The 17635-nt window shown below is 34.3% G+C and overlaps 1 protein-coding gene across 1 annotated transcript in view; it reads left to right on the top strand.

Moving 5' to 3' along the window:
- LOC115441199 (allatotropin-like) overlaps positions 1–6223 on the top strand; it is a 41977-nt gene extending 35754 nt beyond the window's left edge. The window contains exons 7-8 of the mRNA XM_037438920.1: positions 4022–4109; positions 5602–6223. Coding sequence (XP_037294817.1) covers positions 4022–4109; positions 5602–5643 — 130 coding nt within the window. The 3' untranslated portion in view covers positions 5644–6223. The remainder of the gene's footprint in view (positions 1–4021; positions 4110–5601) is intronic.
- Positions 6224–17635: the final 11412 nt, after the last annotated feature.

Raw genomic sequence — 17635 nt, 5'->3', positions numbered from 1 at the left:
TACACTATCATACAGAATAAGGGCCCTGCAAACTTACCCCACTGCCTCTGATAGTAAGTGGAGTAAGGCTCAATAGCATGTCGACTCACGAGAGATGATTACCCCTCGCCAGTCGAAAGAATTATGCCGGCCTGTTGGAACTCGATAGGCTGATCCCGTAACGGCACACACGTGGGCCACGATGAGTTTTAACACCTTGTGTACGGTGGTCGCTATCCGGGCGGATATAAAATATATCCTACCATTAGCAATAACTACAAGATCGCGAGGAAAATTTGCCTTAGTATCTCACTTGCTCATTAACTAGCAATTATAATAGAACCAAATGATCGTTCATGTTTAAAGAACTGGCTGTCTAACGTCAAAAGTTTATTCGCGGTCATCCATGAGTAAATAAAAAAACACTTCAACTGCGCCACTCAATTCTGAACCTAAATTTAAATTAATTTAAATATCTATTTCTACGGAACTACGTTTCACACAGAACGTTCTATGCTAAAGATAATATTTGTGTGCCCTCATCCATGTTTTCGTGAATTTCGAGGCATTTGAGTCTGCATATTCTCTCTATAATTTTACTTATACTATTATCTAACTATTATTTACCTTTCATTAAAGTATATGATTATAGTTTTATTATACTATATGTTTTCTAACCTCGAAAATTATTCTTTTATATTACTTTTGCCTTCGAAATATGACTTGGGAAAATCGACAGCACAGTACCTCATTACATTATCAGCTCATAATAGTGTTAGGGAATATTACAATGTAATCGTATTACTTCGCAAATAGAACTGGTGATGTTTTTTTTTCATATTAACGTAATCAATTGGAGCACAAAATATATTTATAATAATTAAAGTCGACAAAATGTGACTTCACTACTTTGTCATATTATGAAGCCAAATTAAATATATTGTTCAAATTAATCTATATCGAATTATGCTGGATTATTGATTAAATCATTATTAAAAACATTTTAAAAATACGATAGTAGAGCCAATACCTTCAGAGATAAGTCCCACAATAAAGTATAAAATAAAATAATATTAGATGTCTTGATTTTTTCTTAAAACTTTACTTCCTAATAGATCGATAGGCCGGCAAATCAGACATACCTAGAAATATTATTACTGTACATAAATTTCAACTTATATTATTTGTCTATCCATTCAGGAAGAGCAAACTATAACTCATAAGAAGCTATTTGTCTACGTCTTTCGTATCTAGTAACATAGTTTAGCTATTGGTAATATATAAAGCATAAAACTGGTGCCCTAACTTTGCCAAGCAAAGTTTCCTGCAACATTTCACGTTTAGTTAAATAGAAATCTTATAAAAACTCTTATAAGGTTAAATACTTGATAAGTTTAAAGTTTGTAAAGTTTACAAAGACGTGGAGAGGCGTTAATGAATGGTGAGGTTCGCAAATCGAAAAGAAAATTTGCATTAGATGAGTGTCGTGGCTCAATGGATGATGAGTAAGTTTCGAAATGAAAGGAAGCGGATTCGATCACATTCATCATGCCTATATCTTAAGGGATAGTTAGATATAAAACATAGGACACCTATTTATCGCTAAAATATTTAATTTTCATAGCATTAGCGTTAATTATTGTAGAAAGGAATTTTGGTAACAGCTTCTGTATTGCAATAAGCTGTTTCATATATTTCTATTTCAAGAAAGAAATTAAAACATGCAAGAGCAATAGGGGAAATACTTTAGCCACTAAGTTAGCAATCAAACCCCAAATAGTTTTTGCTAATAGCACAAACTTTACCTACACCAAGGATGCGGCAAGTTTTACTCAGCCTTTGGGACTTCCCGTTCTCTAAGATTACACCTATTACAAATTTTAGTTCTATTATGCATGTTTTCACTAGAAATCGTTAGAATTAAAGTTTTTTTTTAAGCAGAGCAGTGGCGAAGGGTGAAATGTTTCCAAAAGGGAACCCATCACAAAATGTTAGTTCTAATATAATGAATCAATACGGTCTGCAAATCGTTCTAGTGATAGTTAGACTACATAAATTATGAAAGGGAAGTCGGCAGGAATCAGTTATATAGACCCTTTGCCACTGGTCATGTAATGTATGTTATCTATAGCTCATTATATTTAGTGTTTGTAGGTATTTGTAAAATAATATTCTAACACTACCGGCATGCTACAGAAATAAATAGTCCATTCTATGCGTTGTGCATATCATACTTACAATTCACAGTAATGGATGTTAAACTTCCTTCTAAAGTTATTAATATTTCTTGTAAACTTAAGTCTTGTTGTAGATTTTTTAGAATGTCAACTCTATTTACTAGTGGACTGGATTGGACATTCAATTGTCGTATCTTAAGTATCCCGAGGGCGTCATCAGAGACGACTATACCGAGTAGTCATTTGCTCGTTTGAAATACTTAAAACTGGTTTAAAAGCGTAATAAATTTAATACAATAGGGAAAACTGCAACAAGCTTGCAATTAAAAATATACAAATTTGTGATTCCTTGTTATATCCTCACATATAAAAAACAAAGTTCTTCGTCGCGTCTGTATATCTTTCTGGACGTAATAAACTCAAAAACTACCCAAAGCTTTACGATGTAATTTGGCATGGCCTAGCTTAAGACCGTACGAAGGACATTAAATATATAATCACGGAAAAAATCTTCAATCTAATCCTAATATAAAGAGTGAATATATAAAGAAACACTAATGAAATTAGTCATTGATCAAAAGCATACATAATGGTCCTTGTTCGTATTTTTGAAGTTAAATAAAATTAATTATCATTATCAACTTTAGCCACATGAATTCCATACCCAAACATAGGCGTTCACTTTAAGATCTTTAGATCTCCAGACCAAGCCGTTAGAAGGGGTCTTTAATAATTAATACATGAAATCAACCGATTAAAATCATTGCCTTCAATAGCATTATATCAAGCATGAGATAATTTCAGACTGGCTTAAACTTGATTACATGTGAAGTAACAGGAAATTACGCAATCATTAAACCAATGGAACCGCTCCGGTGATAACCACTGTCATTTATAATTTAAATTTAGTAACATTTAAATACTAATTGATTATCTATATCACGCAATATCCAGATTCAAAATCATGGAACCACAATATGCAAAGCGAAGCATTCATCCAGCAATATCATCCGTAATGTACTGATTTAGATGTAATTCGGGGAGCCTTGCTGATTCAAAATTTATTGCAAATGGATGCCGTCGATTCAATTAATTAACTCTAATTTATTAATGGCACCATCAAAGCATTAACTTACCCGGATTCAAATTAGAGGCGAGTAATTATGTTTCTATGTTTTTTGATTATATGGGTATGTTTGACTTTTACAATCAAAAATTCTATGTACACTTAATTATCATTCATTCTGTTTTCACATTCGTGTAATATAAAGATTAGTAATTAGTAAGGGTTTGTCCTTTGATTCCAAGAGACCTACAGTACCTTCTACAGTATATTTACTTATGGTTGGAAGAGTAACAGTCCAGTCAAGATAATCTTTACACTTAATTACTTGATAAGCTTTGTTGTCTCCTGACTTTAGGTGTTGAGCAGTGTTTGAATTTTTTTGGCCATTTATAATAATAACACTAGCCCCGTATTATATTATATTGCCTACTGCTAATTACGGGCCTCCTCTTCTAATGAGAAAGTTTAGGTCTTAGTCCACCATGCTTAGTATGGGTAGACAGACTTCATATACCTTCAAAATTCTTATGGAGATTTAACACGTGTTTAGGATACCTCGTGATGATTTTTCTTCACTGTTAAAACTAGTGATAATTGACAATCAATACAAACGTACGTCGTGAAATTAGAGATGTGTGCTATGTGTGTTTTATTCCCAACTACGCTATGACCGCTTTGGTCATGTAATTGTAAAAAATACAATTAAAAACGAAGTGGACCGTCTTCACTTCCATTAATCTTTCATATCTATTTGTCTCTCCAGATTTATGTGAATAATTAATCGTGAATTTTGTTCCAGTATCCCTTTGGACTGGTTTGTGAATGAAATGCTCAACAATCCGGATTTCGCGCGGTCCGTAGTCCGCAAATTCATCGATCTTAATCAGGTAATGTTAGACAGCGGCTTCTGAAATAAACTTCATTGAATTGTCTTCGGGTCTATTACGATTTATATGTTTTAGAGTCTCTTTGTTACGCTACAGCTAGTTTTTTAAAATTAAAAAGTAAAAGACATAAGAACTATATCTAGGCTAAAGTAATACAAGGTAACTGATTGTAACTGTTAACAAAAAACTCGGTTTTATTGATACAATAGCAGCGCATATATGCACTGTAGAAATAAAAATAGTAGGTCCTTCCTAGCCGGGCTATAGTTTATGTGGGCTTTTAATACCAGAGATTGGGTCCTCAATGACGTTGTGTAAGTAATTGGTCGTAAAAAAAGCCAGATGTATTATAACTTTTATCAGAACGTATGTAGCACCAAGCCCACATTATGCATGAGTTAAGAGTAATGTTAGAATTTTCTGTGATGATGTTGTACCTGAAAATAGAAATACTGATTATAAAGGGGAAAAGGCGCATAAGCACGAGCAGAGCAAATGTCATGCACAAATCAGAAACAGTTTTAATTAGTTCTGCATCTAAAATGTTTACTTAGGCTCCTCATTTTGTTTATTATGTTTTTAAAGCAAAAGTAATTAAAATGAATTTTCAATCACAATTTATGTTGAATTTATGTTTATATGACATTTTAACGAAGTCCGTTCCCTTTGGAATATTATTTCGAATAGGTCAGTTGGAATTAAGTATACAAATGTTGAACTAACAGAGGAACATGAATGCCCTAAGCTATTAACAGTACATCTTGCTGAGAACCACAATCCGATTGTGCAAATTGCCCTGCTGAGAGCTATTTACATACAGCCCCCGATGTCAGACAGTTTTAGACATTTATAATAATAATGTCAGACTAGTAGCTTACAGAAGATTTTTAAAGAGTTTAGATTTTATAAACTTGGATTAATTAATATTTACCAAAGTTTTATAAAAACTATAGTTTTAATTACATTGACCGTAAAAAAGTATTCGGTTACCTTTAGTTTAACAGCTTTTTTTTATCCTTATATTAATTTTACTTACACGAAGTTTGATGCAATATTCCGGGAAGAATATTTATAATTATAATGATTTTTTCATAACATTTGATTGTAGTAATTGTATCTTGTTAGACGTGAAGAAAAAAATCTGATTCAATAAATGGAATAAACTTTTTTCTGCCAAGCGGAATTCGTTCCTAACACCAATGGAAGATATTCAATTTCGTTAGTTTATTGTTATTGACATAGTATTCTTTATTATTGCATAATCTTTTATTGAAGACATAAAAAGCACATATAGCTGACTTTGTATACAACAGTAATGTTGAAAAGAAGCAACGTAGTAAACATAACCCGTGGTTTAACTTTAGCTCTCCTTATGTCCCACATAATCCATACTTAACTCGGACTAGTTAGTATTTACTTGTCTACAGCCCCTAATCTCAGTTGAAAATAAATTTTTGTTTAGCTAAACGTTAATTGATCTTTTTGTTTACAGGATGGCATGCTCTCATCGGAGGAATTACTGAGAAATTTTTAAATCTGTATTATTTGCGGAACACTTACGGTTATGTTAAATTCATTTATTGTACGAATACTCTATTTATTATTGAGTTACGTTGTGTAACGTTACTGTGATACGAGATCTTCATTGAAAAAAAAATAAAAAAATGTTCTCGAATTTCGTTCATTTATGTTTCAAATTGTTATTGTAAATAATTTGTCAATGGCGTAAGATCTTTTCTGTCCATAGGATATTTCTATATGTCTATTATATAGTCGTGGTTTAAATCTGAAAGTTCGCTGTCTATTTATCCAAATAATAAGAGGCACAAGACTAAATTAACTAAATTAAATATAACTTTTGACTCTGAAAATCTTCGTAGCATTTCGAAGGGGAAAGGCTATGTTTTTAGGCTGGGATCACATTATAATTTATATAAGTCAATTTTCTAGTCAACTAGTAGAATCTGTCCTTTACTCTACATACATACATAACCTATAAAATGTAGGCGATATTCAAAACTTTATCTACGTTTGGATGCCCTATATAAATTAGTTTGTTGTTAATTAGATAACAGTCGAAGTTACGGATGAAATAAAGATATGTCGGTATCGAATGTGTGTTTTTTATTTATCATTCCCAAAGAAAAAGAGTGCGACAAAATCCAGATGCAATTTAATCTTTCAAAACGATTAATGCCTTACTGCGTCAGTGGCGTATTGTATTGCGTGTGCGGTACGACATCGGTCTGAGGTCCTGAATTCGAAACTCGGATCGGACAGTGATATTGGGTTTTCTATCCTGTCAACCCGGAGTCTGGAATTTGTGCCGGATGTGATGATAGGCTCGCCTCCTATTACATCAAGTGGGTGCCCTGGTTGCACCTCTGCCTATCCTTTAGGGAATAAAGGCGTGATGTATGTGTAAAACAACAAATTTCAAGAACAAATGTTGATAATTAGACATCAATTCCGCGTGAGTTTAGGAAGTTGCTCATTCACCTTGCAATCTCAGAAAACTTGCAAACATTTCTACTTTATTCTTTACTAGCGACCCGCCCCGGCTTCGCACGGGTGCAATGCTGATACTGAATACACTACAGAAAAACTGTGAACGTTGTATATAAAAACATAGCGGCCCGCTCTGGCTTCGCACGGGTATAACATAACAAAATAACAGTATTTCTTCACTACTTAATGGATGTTATTATACATATGAAACTTCCTCTTGAATCACTCTATCTATTAAAAAAACCGCATCAAATTCCGTTGCGTAGTTTTAAAGATTTAAGCATATTAAGCATACAAAGGGATATAGGGACAGAGAAAGCGACTTTGTTTTATATTATGTAGTGATTATTATATTTTCTTGTCTATTCGTTCGCTTCGAGCACGTAACATCGATAGGTATAATTCTCTAACATCATTTGCTATAAGTGTTAACGATTGTAAAAAGATAACTTGTTTGAGGCCTCTAGTCTAAAATCGCGATACACCAAGATGCATCGTGCATTAGTGAATGGATCGCGAGCAGGTGAGGCTGAATCCTGAAGACTCGTTTAAACGCGACATAGCAGCAATGTTAAAATATTAAGAGATTTAATTGAACTTAAAAAGTAGCAATTTGAAGTTTTATAAATGCTCTCATTACACGTATTATGCGTTTTTCTCTTTATTTTTATTATACACCTGTCTCCGTCCTCTGTACACCACCTGGTTGACTGGAAGACAATGCCCATGGCATTAAGTCCGCCTGTAAACCATGTGTACAAAGTGTATATGAAAAAATATCCTAATAAACACTAGAAATTTTTATGAGATCCGTATTTTTCTTATTTTTTATATTCCTACAGTTCCATTGTAGTATGCCATTTAGGGAGTTAAATTAAGAAAAAACGTTGCTGAAGAAGGGATACGACGTTAGGGGGAAGGACATCACTAAATTTACAGAATACATTGAGAAGAAAAGAGAGCAACAACTGTACAACTGATGATTTTATCTTCTCGAGAAGAGCGTAAGGGATTGGGAGGAAACGATTTATCAAGCGTGGGCAGAGGGGAGTTACACGGTTTAAATAGAGCGCATTTTTGAATCTACAGCTCATGAGAAGCGCACTATGTTATCTATTTTTGTCTGGATTGCGAGACAAGGAAGTCACTCGCCTGATAGAACACGTGTAACTCCATATAATAACATTAGTCGTCAGAGGCGGTCTTTGTAGGAGGCGGTTTGTTAGAGCACCTTTATTTTACAATTTAACCATGAAACTGTTAAAAAGTGGGATTTTTTTTTGTACCGACCGGGGCCTGGTGTCTTATTATTTGCTTTCACCTGAGGCCTCGCCTCGTTTATATCCGCTACTGCTAGCTATGTAATACAGAGTTACTTATGGACACGAGCGTCCCCTTTTACTGTGAGGTCCTTAGTTCACCACGATGGACTACTGCGTGTTGGCAGATTTCACATACCTTCGAAATTGTAACGTGAAATTATTTGGTATTTAGACTTTCAAATGTTTTTTTTCTTCACCATTGAAGAAAGATAATTGATTAACAATATGTACCTATGACTACTAACAGTGAAAAGTGTGTGCCTTGCCCACTTTGGCTATGTACCTGTAGACCTGCAATTATGCAGCTCCATACTGAACTACATTTAAAATCTGGGAAGTGTTCCTTAATGTCTTATAATATTTCAGTTTATATCATACCTAATGTTTCAATGCGAAAGATTATCAAGATGTTAGGAGAGATGGATATTAAATGCTCTGTCTATTTAGATGAAATTTGACACATAATATCTAGAATCTAGAATTATCACATAGTCTATTTTTATCTTGGATAAATAGAAAGATTATTGGCTTATCTAATTCATAGACAGAACAAAGCTTAAGATATAACCTAATAAATATATCTGTCCTGTATTATATACTGTCCCACAAATCGGCACGGGCCTTCTTTACTAATGTTATCCCTCTCATTAGTAAAGAAGGCAAGGATAGATCTTCGTCCACCACGCCAGCCGAGTGCGGATTGTGAAAAATTCAAAAGCCCTATGAGAACTTCTGAGGTATGCACGTTTCCTCACTTTCCTTCAAAGAATACACACATAAGTTCAGAAAAGATAGAGTGGCGTGGCTTTGAGTTTTGAACCTGCAGACATTCGTCTCGGCAGACCGTTCCACTCACAAGTAGGCTATCGCACAACTATATAATCTAAATCCAAAACTACTTATAGCTATACGAGTACGTTGTCTCAGAATTCATCTAGGACCCATTGAACGCACAATGTCGGCCTTAATAAACCTTAACTTTACTAAGTATTTACGTTAAATTTCACAGTCATCTTTCTAATAATACTTAAACGAAATTCCTTGAACAGCTAGTTTCAATGATGCGTAACAAACTACCTCATTATAGATTTCAAGGGAGTGTTTTGCGTAATCCGATCGTTTGTTTGTCCCGCACGAGTTGTGCTTAGGTAATGTTCGGACCCATCCTCAGGGACCCTAGAACATCTCGGAATACTAAACTCGTGCGAACACTTCTGCTAATTACGTAATACGTTTACCACGAACGATGTCAGCCCTTAATGAATTTAATCGGGCGTTTTCGGGAATTTATTTGGTTTGCGGTTATAGATTTTCGCTTTGGACTAAGACTACATGCGTTTCTTAAAGAGTTCTTTTAAACGTCTATAAAATACGTGGTTGTAATTTGAGCAGACTTTTGTTTAGAAATTATATTATATAAGTATCTAAATGTGTAGTACATGAAGCCGTTACTAGGTTCGGTTCGCCGTCTCCGAATTTATTTCTATTTCACACATTTCCTTATTTATGAATATCAGACTATAATTTAATAAAAATATAATACACCAGATAGTGCCGATAGCCTAGTTGGGTGTGGAACGGACTGCCAAGACGAATGTCCCCAGGTTCAAATCCCAAGGGCACAGACCTCTGACTTTTCTAAAAAATCATGTGTGTATTCTATGTGAATTTATCATTCGTTTTAACGGTGAAGGAAAACATCGTGAGGAAACCTGCACATCTGAGAAGTTCTCTATAGGATTTTCGAATGTGTGTGAAGTCTACCAATCCGCACTAGGCCAGCGTGGTGGACTAAGGCCTAATCCCTCTCAGTAGTAGAGGAGGCCCGTGCTCAGCAGTGGGCAAGTATATAATCCAGGGCTGATATTATTATTATTATATATAATACATCAGTATGATTAAAGAATCACGCTTTATTCCATTCTCAGCCGTAAGCAGAGATGTAACCCACTCATAATTCCTTAGCTATGTAGGTTTGTAATAAGGGTCAAGCCTCAAATATATAGTTATTATATTACTCGTTAAGCGTATTTATATTTTCGATACACGTTTGCGTGACTAGGCATAATATTCAGAACTCATTGTTTCATCTTCCAACATATGGGGTGAGAATATAATCAAGTTTTGATAATGCTTTTCCGTTGAAAGAAACCATTCCGCTATATTTTCTCAAGAAAACATCTGTAACACTAAGTAATAACATAAATGGATGTTGCATAGTCTTTTTCTGTTCCTAAGATTACAATTATTTTTATTTGTTGACAACTAGGTTTATCTAGTTATTATTTAGGTAAAGAAAAAATAATTATGCTAAACATACATTTGTAGCAGGCCTTTACACTATAGGGGTATATAGAGACTATGTCATACTTCGCAAATCTATTCTACTCTTCTTACTTTAGGTATGGTATTTTTGTTACTCTTTATGTTGTAATTTTACGACCATGTCGCTTCGTGCGTCCGTTTTTATTCACTTTTCAAGCTATCAAAATATTTTTTTATTAAACCTTAGCCCCTTCAGACGCAGGAACTGACAGACAACTATTTATAATGCCCATATTGAAAACCAAAGTTTGAGGTCCTCTCCGCACACACTCACACAACAAGATGTTTAAACATATTAGTCGGAATGTGTTCGGAGCGATGTATCGTATTAATATTATAAATCAGAATGTTTGAATGTTTGTATGTCTGTAAGAAGTAAATGCAGAAACAACGGATTTGGATGAAATTTGGCACACGCGCAGATCATGTCCTGAATTAACACAAACTCCTTTGCATTTCGGTAATTTGCTCTCAAGAGTTTAAAGAAATTTTAAATCAGATTTTATAAAAGATGGCGCTTGCATTGTATAGAGTTTTAGATTCTTTTAGGACAGGAAAAACTTTTGAAGTGGGCCAAACCGCGAGCAACACCCAGTCTAACTATAAATGATTTAAGCAAAATTATTCAGACACTATTCGCCGTTTAAATAAACGGTCGCAATCGATATATGAAACTATCACCAAAATTGGCCAATCAGATCAAAGTTTTTTTGACATGCGTATTATATACTTATTTTATTGGTTTCATTATTTTCTTGATCATTTCTTTGATTGAATTTGTGATCATCTATTGAAAATAGCCATATATAGGACAAATGCATTAACAGCCACATTGAATAAACCATGATCATGAACTTAGGACTTTGACGAAGTTAGTGCCCGGACGGACAAGTCTTACGGTAACAAAATTTGATACTTAGGTTAATTATGTTGCACAAGTTTAACTCCTTGTTTGAGCAAACTTTGGTTTTCTCATGCCCACGAGTCTGTAGGGAAATGAAATTTCAGGTGGGCAGCAAAAAGTTAAAGGTCAATAAGTTTGGTACGCTACGCAATCTACTAACATATTTTTTTTATATTATTGAGTAAGGAATAATAATTTTATACATCTATAAATACTGATATATAAAGCTGAAGAGTGTGTTTGTTTGAACGCGCTAATCTCAAGAACTACTAAATTGATTTTGTTTTTTTTTCTTATAGGTACATTAGTCCTTAGTACTAAAGGCTACTTTTTATCCCGAGAAAATATAAAAGTACCGGAGTCGCATCCGATACGGCGATAGGCTCGTTCTCTATCACATCATGAGATGGGATACACACGGCGGAAAGAGGCTGCATTTCTTCCAGTTGCATCTCTGCCTACCTCTTCGGGGTTAAAAGGCACGTCTATGTGCCATCGTCATCAGTCTATATGTTTGTCCACTGCTGGACATAGGCCTTTTCCAATATGCACAATTTTACCCTGTCTTCTGCCTGTGGCATCCAGTTCTTGCCAGCAAACTTACGCAGATCGTCACTCCAGCTGTCTGTATGTAACATTTATTGTAAGGGAGGAATATCTTTTATGAGTGAAACCATGTATTTTCAGTTCATATTATCTCCGCCAAGATCTCGTCAAAACTACACTTTTTACTACAATTTCAACCCAAAAAGGCTTTGACTATGAAAGGCCGACTACTTGAATACCATTGCTCAATATCCAAGTCAATAAGATATTACGATTTGTTATTGAGTACGGTTAATATTCGATATTGTTCGAACAGAACTTTAATATGAAACTCCGAAGACGCGAACTTTGTTGATTGTTAGTAGCATACTGTATTTCATTACAGTTGTTCATTTATATGGGTTCAATCCTTTCAATTTGTCAAAGAAATACTTTGATTTTATTGTAAGGATTTTTTGTAACAAATTTACAATAGCCTATGAAAATTATAAACGTCAGAGTTTGTAAAGTTTGTTAGAAGAAAACAAATAAATTTGCTGCATAGAATCATACACACAAGAAAATCAAGCCTTGAATGTATTTTGTTTTATAAATGCCTTTTTTATCCAATAAAAGTCCATAACAGGGTTTTTACCCAAATATTTAATCGGTAATCAATTCAGTTAGTTTTGGTGTTCTTCAAATATACATGAAGAAAAATATATTCTAAATTTAAAAATCTTTAGAGACATTCAAATGTGTCAAACGTCAAAATCTAGCGGTTTAAAAAAATAAATTGAATTATTAGCCAGGGCAAAATAATCGGTATTCACTAATAGGTAAAAGTATATTTAAATTGGACTGGCGTATAACGAAGTTAAAGGCCGCGGTCTTGTCTACCAAAATGTTTAACCCAATTAACAACCATCGAGGCTTTCAAAGCAAGACACTGGTTCATTGTAATTCGTTTATACTTGAGACGCTATGTTTTTTTTTATTAAATGTTTTTCCTTTTTTTGTTGTGTATCTTTACCCTATAATGATTATGATTTCTTAGATTTAAAAACAATGCATATCCATAACTGCTTTTAATTTTTAAATTAAAATGTAATATGAATTTTTAAAAAAAATAATGTTTAGTTAATATAATTAACTCAAGAAAGATGTGTTAGAAGCAATTGAGATAACATTCTAATCCTTTGCGTTTTTAATATAAGTAGCTATATTTGTATTCACAGATTTATTTACCACATCTCTTAGTAATATATTTTTTTATTTGTTCTAAAATGTACTAAATTTACTAGATATGTATTAAAATACCTTTTAAATCAAATTTCGTCTACCTCCAATAACAAATGAAGACCGTGACAGGAATTGAGTTGATTATAAAATAATTGTTTCTAACGAATACGTGGTTTGAATTCACCTTCGATATAAATTCGTTTATATGAAAATTTGTGCTGGCCGCATGATGAATAACAAAAAGAGAGCTTACATTGTTATTCAATATAATTAATCACTTAATTTTAAATTGAGTACTTTGGATTTATTGACGTAGGCTGGAAGTGTGGAGGGATGTTATGCTCACTAAAATTAAACTACTTTTCGGATTCTATCACGGTTTTTTATATTTCAGTTTTCTCCCGACGTTTCGAAGACTTTGCAGCCTTCATGGTCACGGGGGGGACTGAGGTGTTGTTCATACGCAAAGTCAGTTACAATATTTACCTACATTTTACAATTATACAACTTTTTAAGATTTTTGCTGTTGGTTGTTCGATCTACGCAGAATGAGCTCACAGTGTCTTGAAGTATAAAAAACCGCGATCGAATCCGAAAATTAGTTTAATTTTAATGTCTCATTCGCGTAAATATAAGAAATCATGATGTTATACTCGTCAAGTTGGTATTCAGAGTGTGGTCCAGGTGGGTGCAGCATGCTGTTCGTGCTGCAGTTGCACGTGCCCTGCAGCAGTGTCAGCACTCGGCACCACCCGCTGCTCTTCTACCTTGGAACTATTGACAAATCGGGTTTGGACCCTTGTCGTAGGTCATATGATTGCTGAAGGTTATATCCGAGAACGTGGATATATTTGCAACCTGGAAGACTTCACAGAAGTGGCCCACAAGTGTATTCAAACTAATTGTTAAATATAAACTTTTTCCATACAATCCCGCTTTAGTGCTGTTAGTAATCGTTAAGTTATACACATAAATATATGATAATAATATCATAGAAGATATGAAGATTTAAATTCATACACACCTTTTTATTCGCAAAGGGTAGACAGAGGCATAATATATTCATCGTATGTATTCTGTCCCATGATGTAGACGCCGGACCTCTGCCAAATTGGGCACGAAATAATTAATTATCAATTTGACCCAAAAATAATGTGGTCAGTTTGGGTCACCTTCACCTATTACAGGTAACATTAAATATGTTTTAATAAGTTATATCGAAATTACTCGAAGAGAATAGTCTCCACGAGAAATTTGTTATAGAACAATTTATTAGAATGATAGAATATCACTATGCTACTTGCTATTTCCTTTGCCTATTATCGGAATCAAATCTAACAGCTCGTGTGATAGGACCCTTTCGTTTAATTTTTATCCGTGGCGCTTTACAACTTGTTTATCTAGTTGTAAACGTCCCTATACTTGAGGTTTAAAATTCCTTCTTAGTTTATTTTGTCTCCTTGCTATTGAAGGAAGTGGACACTTAATATTTCCATCTCCTCCCTATATATCTATTTCATTCATTTCGTTGCGGGATAAAGACAAATCAGTGTGCCTTGAGCCTCGTCGAGTTTCACTGCTCGGTGTCATAAATGCTTGCCACTGCTTATCCTGGCTTACAGGAGTTGTAGTGGTGGGTGTGAGGGCGGGAAAGTCCCACCCTGGTGCTTCATATTAAAAAGGTAAATCAAAGCTATTTTTGGTTTTTACTAAATACGCATAAAGTTACAAGTCCGAGAAGAGACCAAGACCGCAGCCGCAAGTCACAACCTGTAAACGACACTACTGGTTTCCATGGAAATTATTCCGAGCAACGTAACATTGTAGCGTGCGGCCGACCGCATCACCACTGGTGCTGCGGATCGCAAGGCGCTCACACTATCCACAGAAACAAAGCAAAGAATGAGAGTGAATGAACAAAATAACTACATCATAGTTTTTATTTATGCCGAATTTTTTTTCTAATGAATTATCGGTTTGGATTAATTGACGGAGTAAAATTGATTAAAATAATGAGTCAAAATTTAAAATATGCAATCTCAAAAAGACATTTTTCTAATGGTCACTTGAACTAAATTTAGTTGAGGTCTGAAATCTATGGAAACGACTGAGGCTTGCTGCCGCGGCATGTGCGGCTTGCCGTCCATCTTGGAATAGAAAAGGCCACGACCACAACCGGAGGTCGCAACGCCATCTGCGGCTGAAGTCTCTTTGAGCGTGTTTACGATACAAATACGTCGCATAACAATTTATAACAGTCACATTAAGTTCTATTTTAAATTATATTTTTAAACTCAAGTAAAGAATTGTCATTGAAAATAAAAAAAAGTATTAGAAAAGGGTTCCTTGGAAACACGGAATAAAACTTGTATCCAATTTTCTATACGTATTACAGTCAATAGAAGCAGGAAATTAACCTTAATGTGTAGACACGGCCCTTCTATTTATTTTAGTAGACTATTGTCAACGGCCGCTTATCTACCCTTTCTGTTTTATTAACAACTTTTTGATTTGACTAGTATTTTCCATGCGTTATTTTATGAATTTGAAGTAATTTTGTTTAATATTTTTAATCGTGTTTGTGGACTCGTTAGCGTGGGGTTTCTGATGATCCTTTCGCTCTACTGCCTATTTATTAAAAAGTTATCTTGATTAGATATATTGATACTATACAGAAATTTTTTGGTAACAATGGTTCATTTGCCATAAGTTTATGGCAAGATTAAATGAGACACGAGATGATTTTTGTTCTGAATTATTTCATTAACAAACGGCGCTTATATACCAATCCGGTACGTGACGTATGTAACTTATCCAAGCATTTACATGGAATTTGTGCAACATTGTCACTATAATTCTCATTATACTAAAAATCAGATATGTTATACAAAGAACTGATTAATTAAGAGCTGCTCGAACGTTAAAAATAATCTGTCTGGTCTGTTAGCTTGGCAAATGTCAATGTAAGTAGATACTGTAGGTGCAACTACTAAACGTTTCATACACTTGTAATAAATGTTTAACATAAATATTAAAACATGTGGGTCGCATTGTCTGTATTAAAAATATAAGAATATAATCGTATGGAGATAGAAAGAAATAATATTGTTATATTTTCTAAATGCTATACTTATATCATAAAAATACCAGCTCCCTTAGAATGTGCTAAAATAACGCAATATGTAAGTCGATGTCGTTTAATTCTGATATTTGTGATTGATGGAAAGACCAATGGGTCAGCCACGTGTTAGTCTCCCAAAAAAATCTAATAAAACGACACGGAGTCGCCGTATTTTTTCTACATTTTAAGCACACGGTTTTTTTAACACGGCCAAATCCTTTTACGGATTTCTGCCGGACTCACAGGTATGAACCGTCCTACCGACTAAAACCCCGCCATTCGAGTCCCTCTCCCTAATATCGAAGCTCGCGAGGTGCGCAAGTGCATGCAACCGCAACCCTCGCAGGATTCGGCTCTTGGACAGAGCCTCTCGCCATCCAAGGAATGAGACCTTGGTACATTTTAAGCACACTGGATTATTTTTTATATTCTTCGCTGAACGTTTAATGGAACGTGACAAATGTACGTAATAAATAAAAAATACTCCGATAGCAATTAAAATCCAGTTTAGAAGCCATTTAAATAGCTCTGAGACACCATTTAAATAAAAGTATAGTGCTTATATAATAATTTTGTTTAAAACCCTTTTAAAAGCATACTCAAGTTTTTACTACACATTATATTACTTTGTCTTAGTGCATAATGTTTAACGCTAAAATTTTAGTTTGCCTTCCTGAACTGGAATTAAAGTTTATTTTGTGTTAATAAGTGTGTTGATGTTGACCGCTTTTGACTTTATGGAAATCGTAGATGATGCCTTTGTTCATGGACTTGATGTGGATGGTGGTAAGGAAGTATTTTATCGCGAGACAACTGCTTGTGTGGTCCACATTTCTTTCGGCTTTGAGTTTTGTCTAACCAAGGGTAAATCATAGTATACTAAATTTGTACTTAATTTATTCATTTATTTATGGACCTCCAACAAAGAATACACGGCATATAATAAATACAATGTCGTAGCATTTGTACAATTCACAGTGGACGTGCCTCTTCAATTATAGGAGACCACAGCATGCAAATTTATATATTAGTACAGCGCCAAAATAATAATATTTGTTATGAATATTATTTAGATAATGCGTACTAGGGACTATCTTTATAACTATTAGTGGCGATATAACTCGATTCCTGTCGACTACCCTTTTGTACTTTATGTAAAATCTAATTTTCATTGGAACGATTTGCATACCGCAATTATGCATATTAGTAGTACTTTTATGTTGTGTTGGGTTCCCTTGGCAAATGTCACTCTTCGCCACTGATAACGAATGGATCCTTTAACCATGTATCATTATATTACTCCTGTGTCCGATGACATTTCGCATTAATAAAATTTCCTCAAACACACGGGATAAAAGCACAAAAATCTTTACTTAATTCTCACTTACATCAAGATATTTGTGTACGATAAAATCAAATTGACAAGTCACGGATAATCTGCACGCTACTTAGACAATATTTTAAGGACGCGGCTTGCATGATCTTCTCTTTTGTTAACGTATAAAATCAAATACTCACTGACACATTTTTAAAACTGTTGTATATGGCAGATTAGTGTGCGTAAAACACAGTAAGATTT

This window comes from Manduca sexta, chromosome 15, assembly GCF_014839805.1.
Source record: "Manduca sexta isolate Smith_Timp_Sample1 chromosome 15, JHU_Msex_v1.0, whole genome shotgun sequence".
Taxonomy (NCBI): domain Eukaryota; kingdom Metazoa; phylum Arthropoda; class Insecta; order Lepidoptera; family Sphingidae; genus Manduca; species Manduca sexta.
The sequence above is the reverse complement of the archived record's forward strand: the minus strand, read 5'-3'. Positions and strand labels throughout refer to the sequence as shown.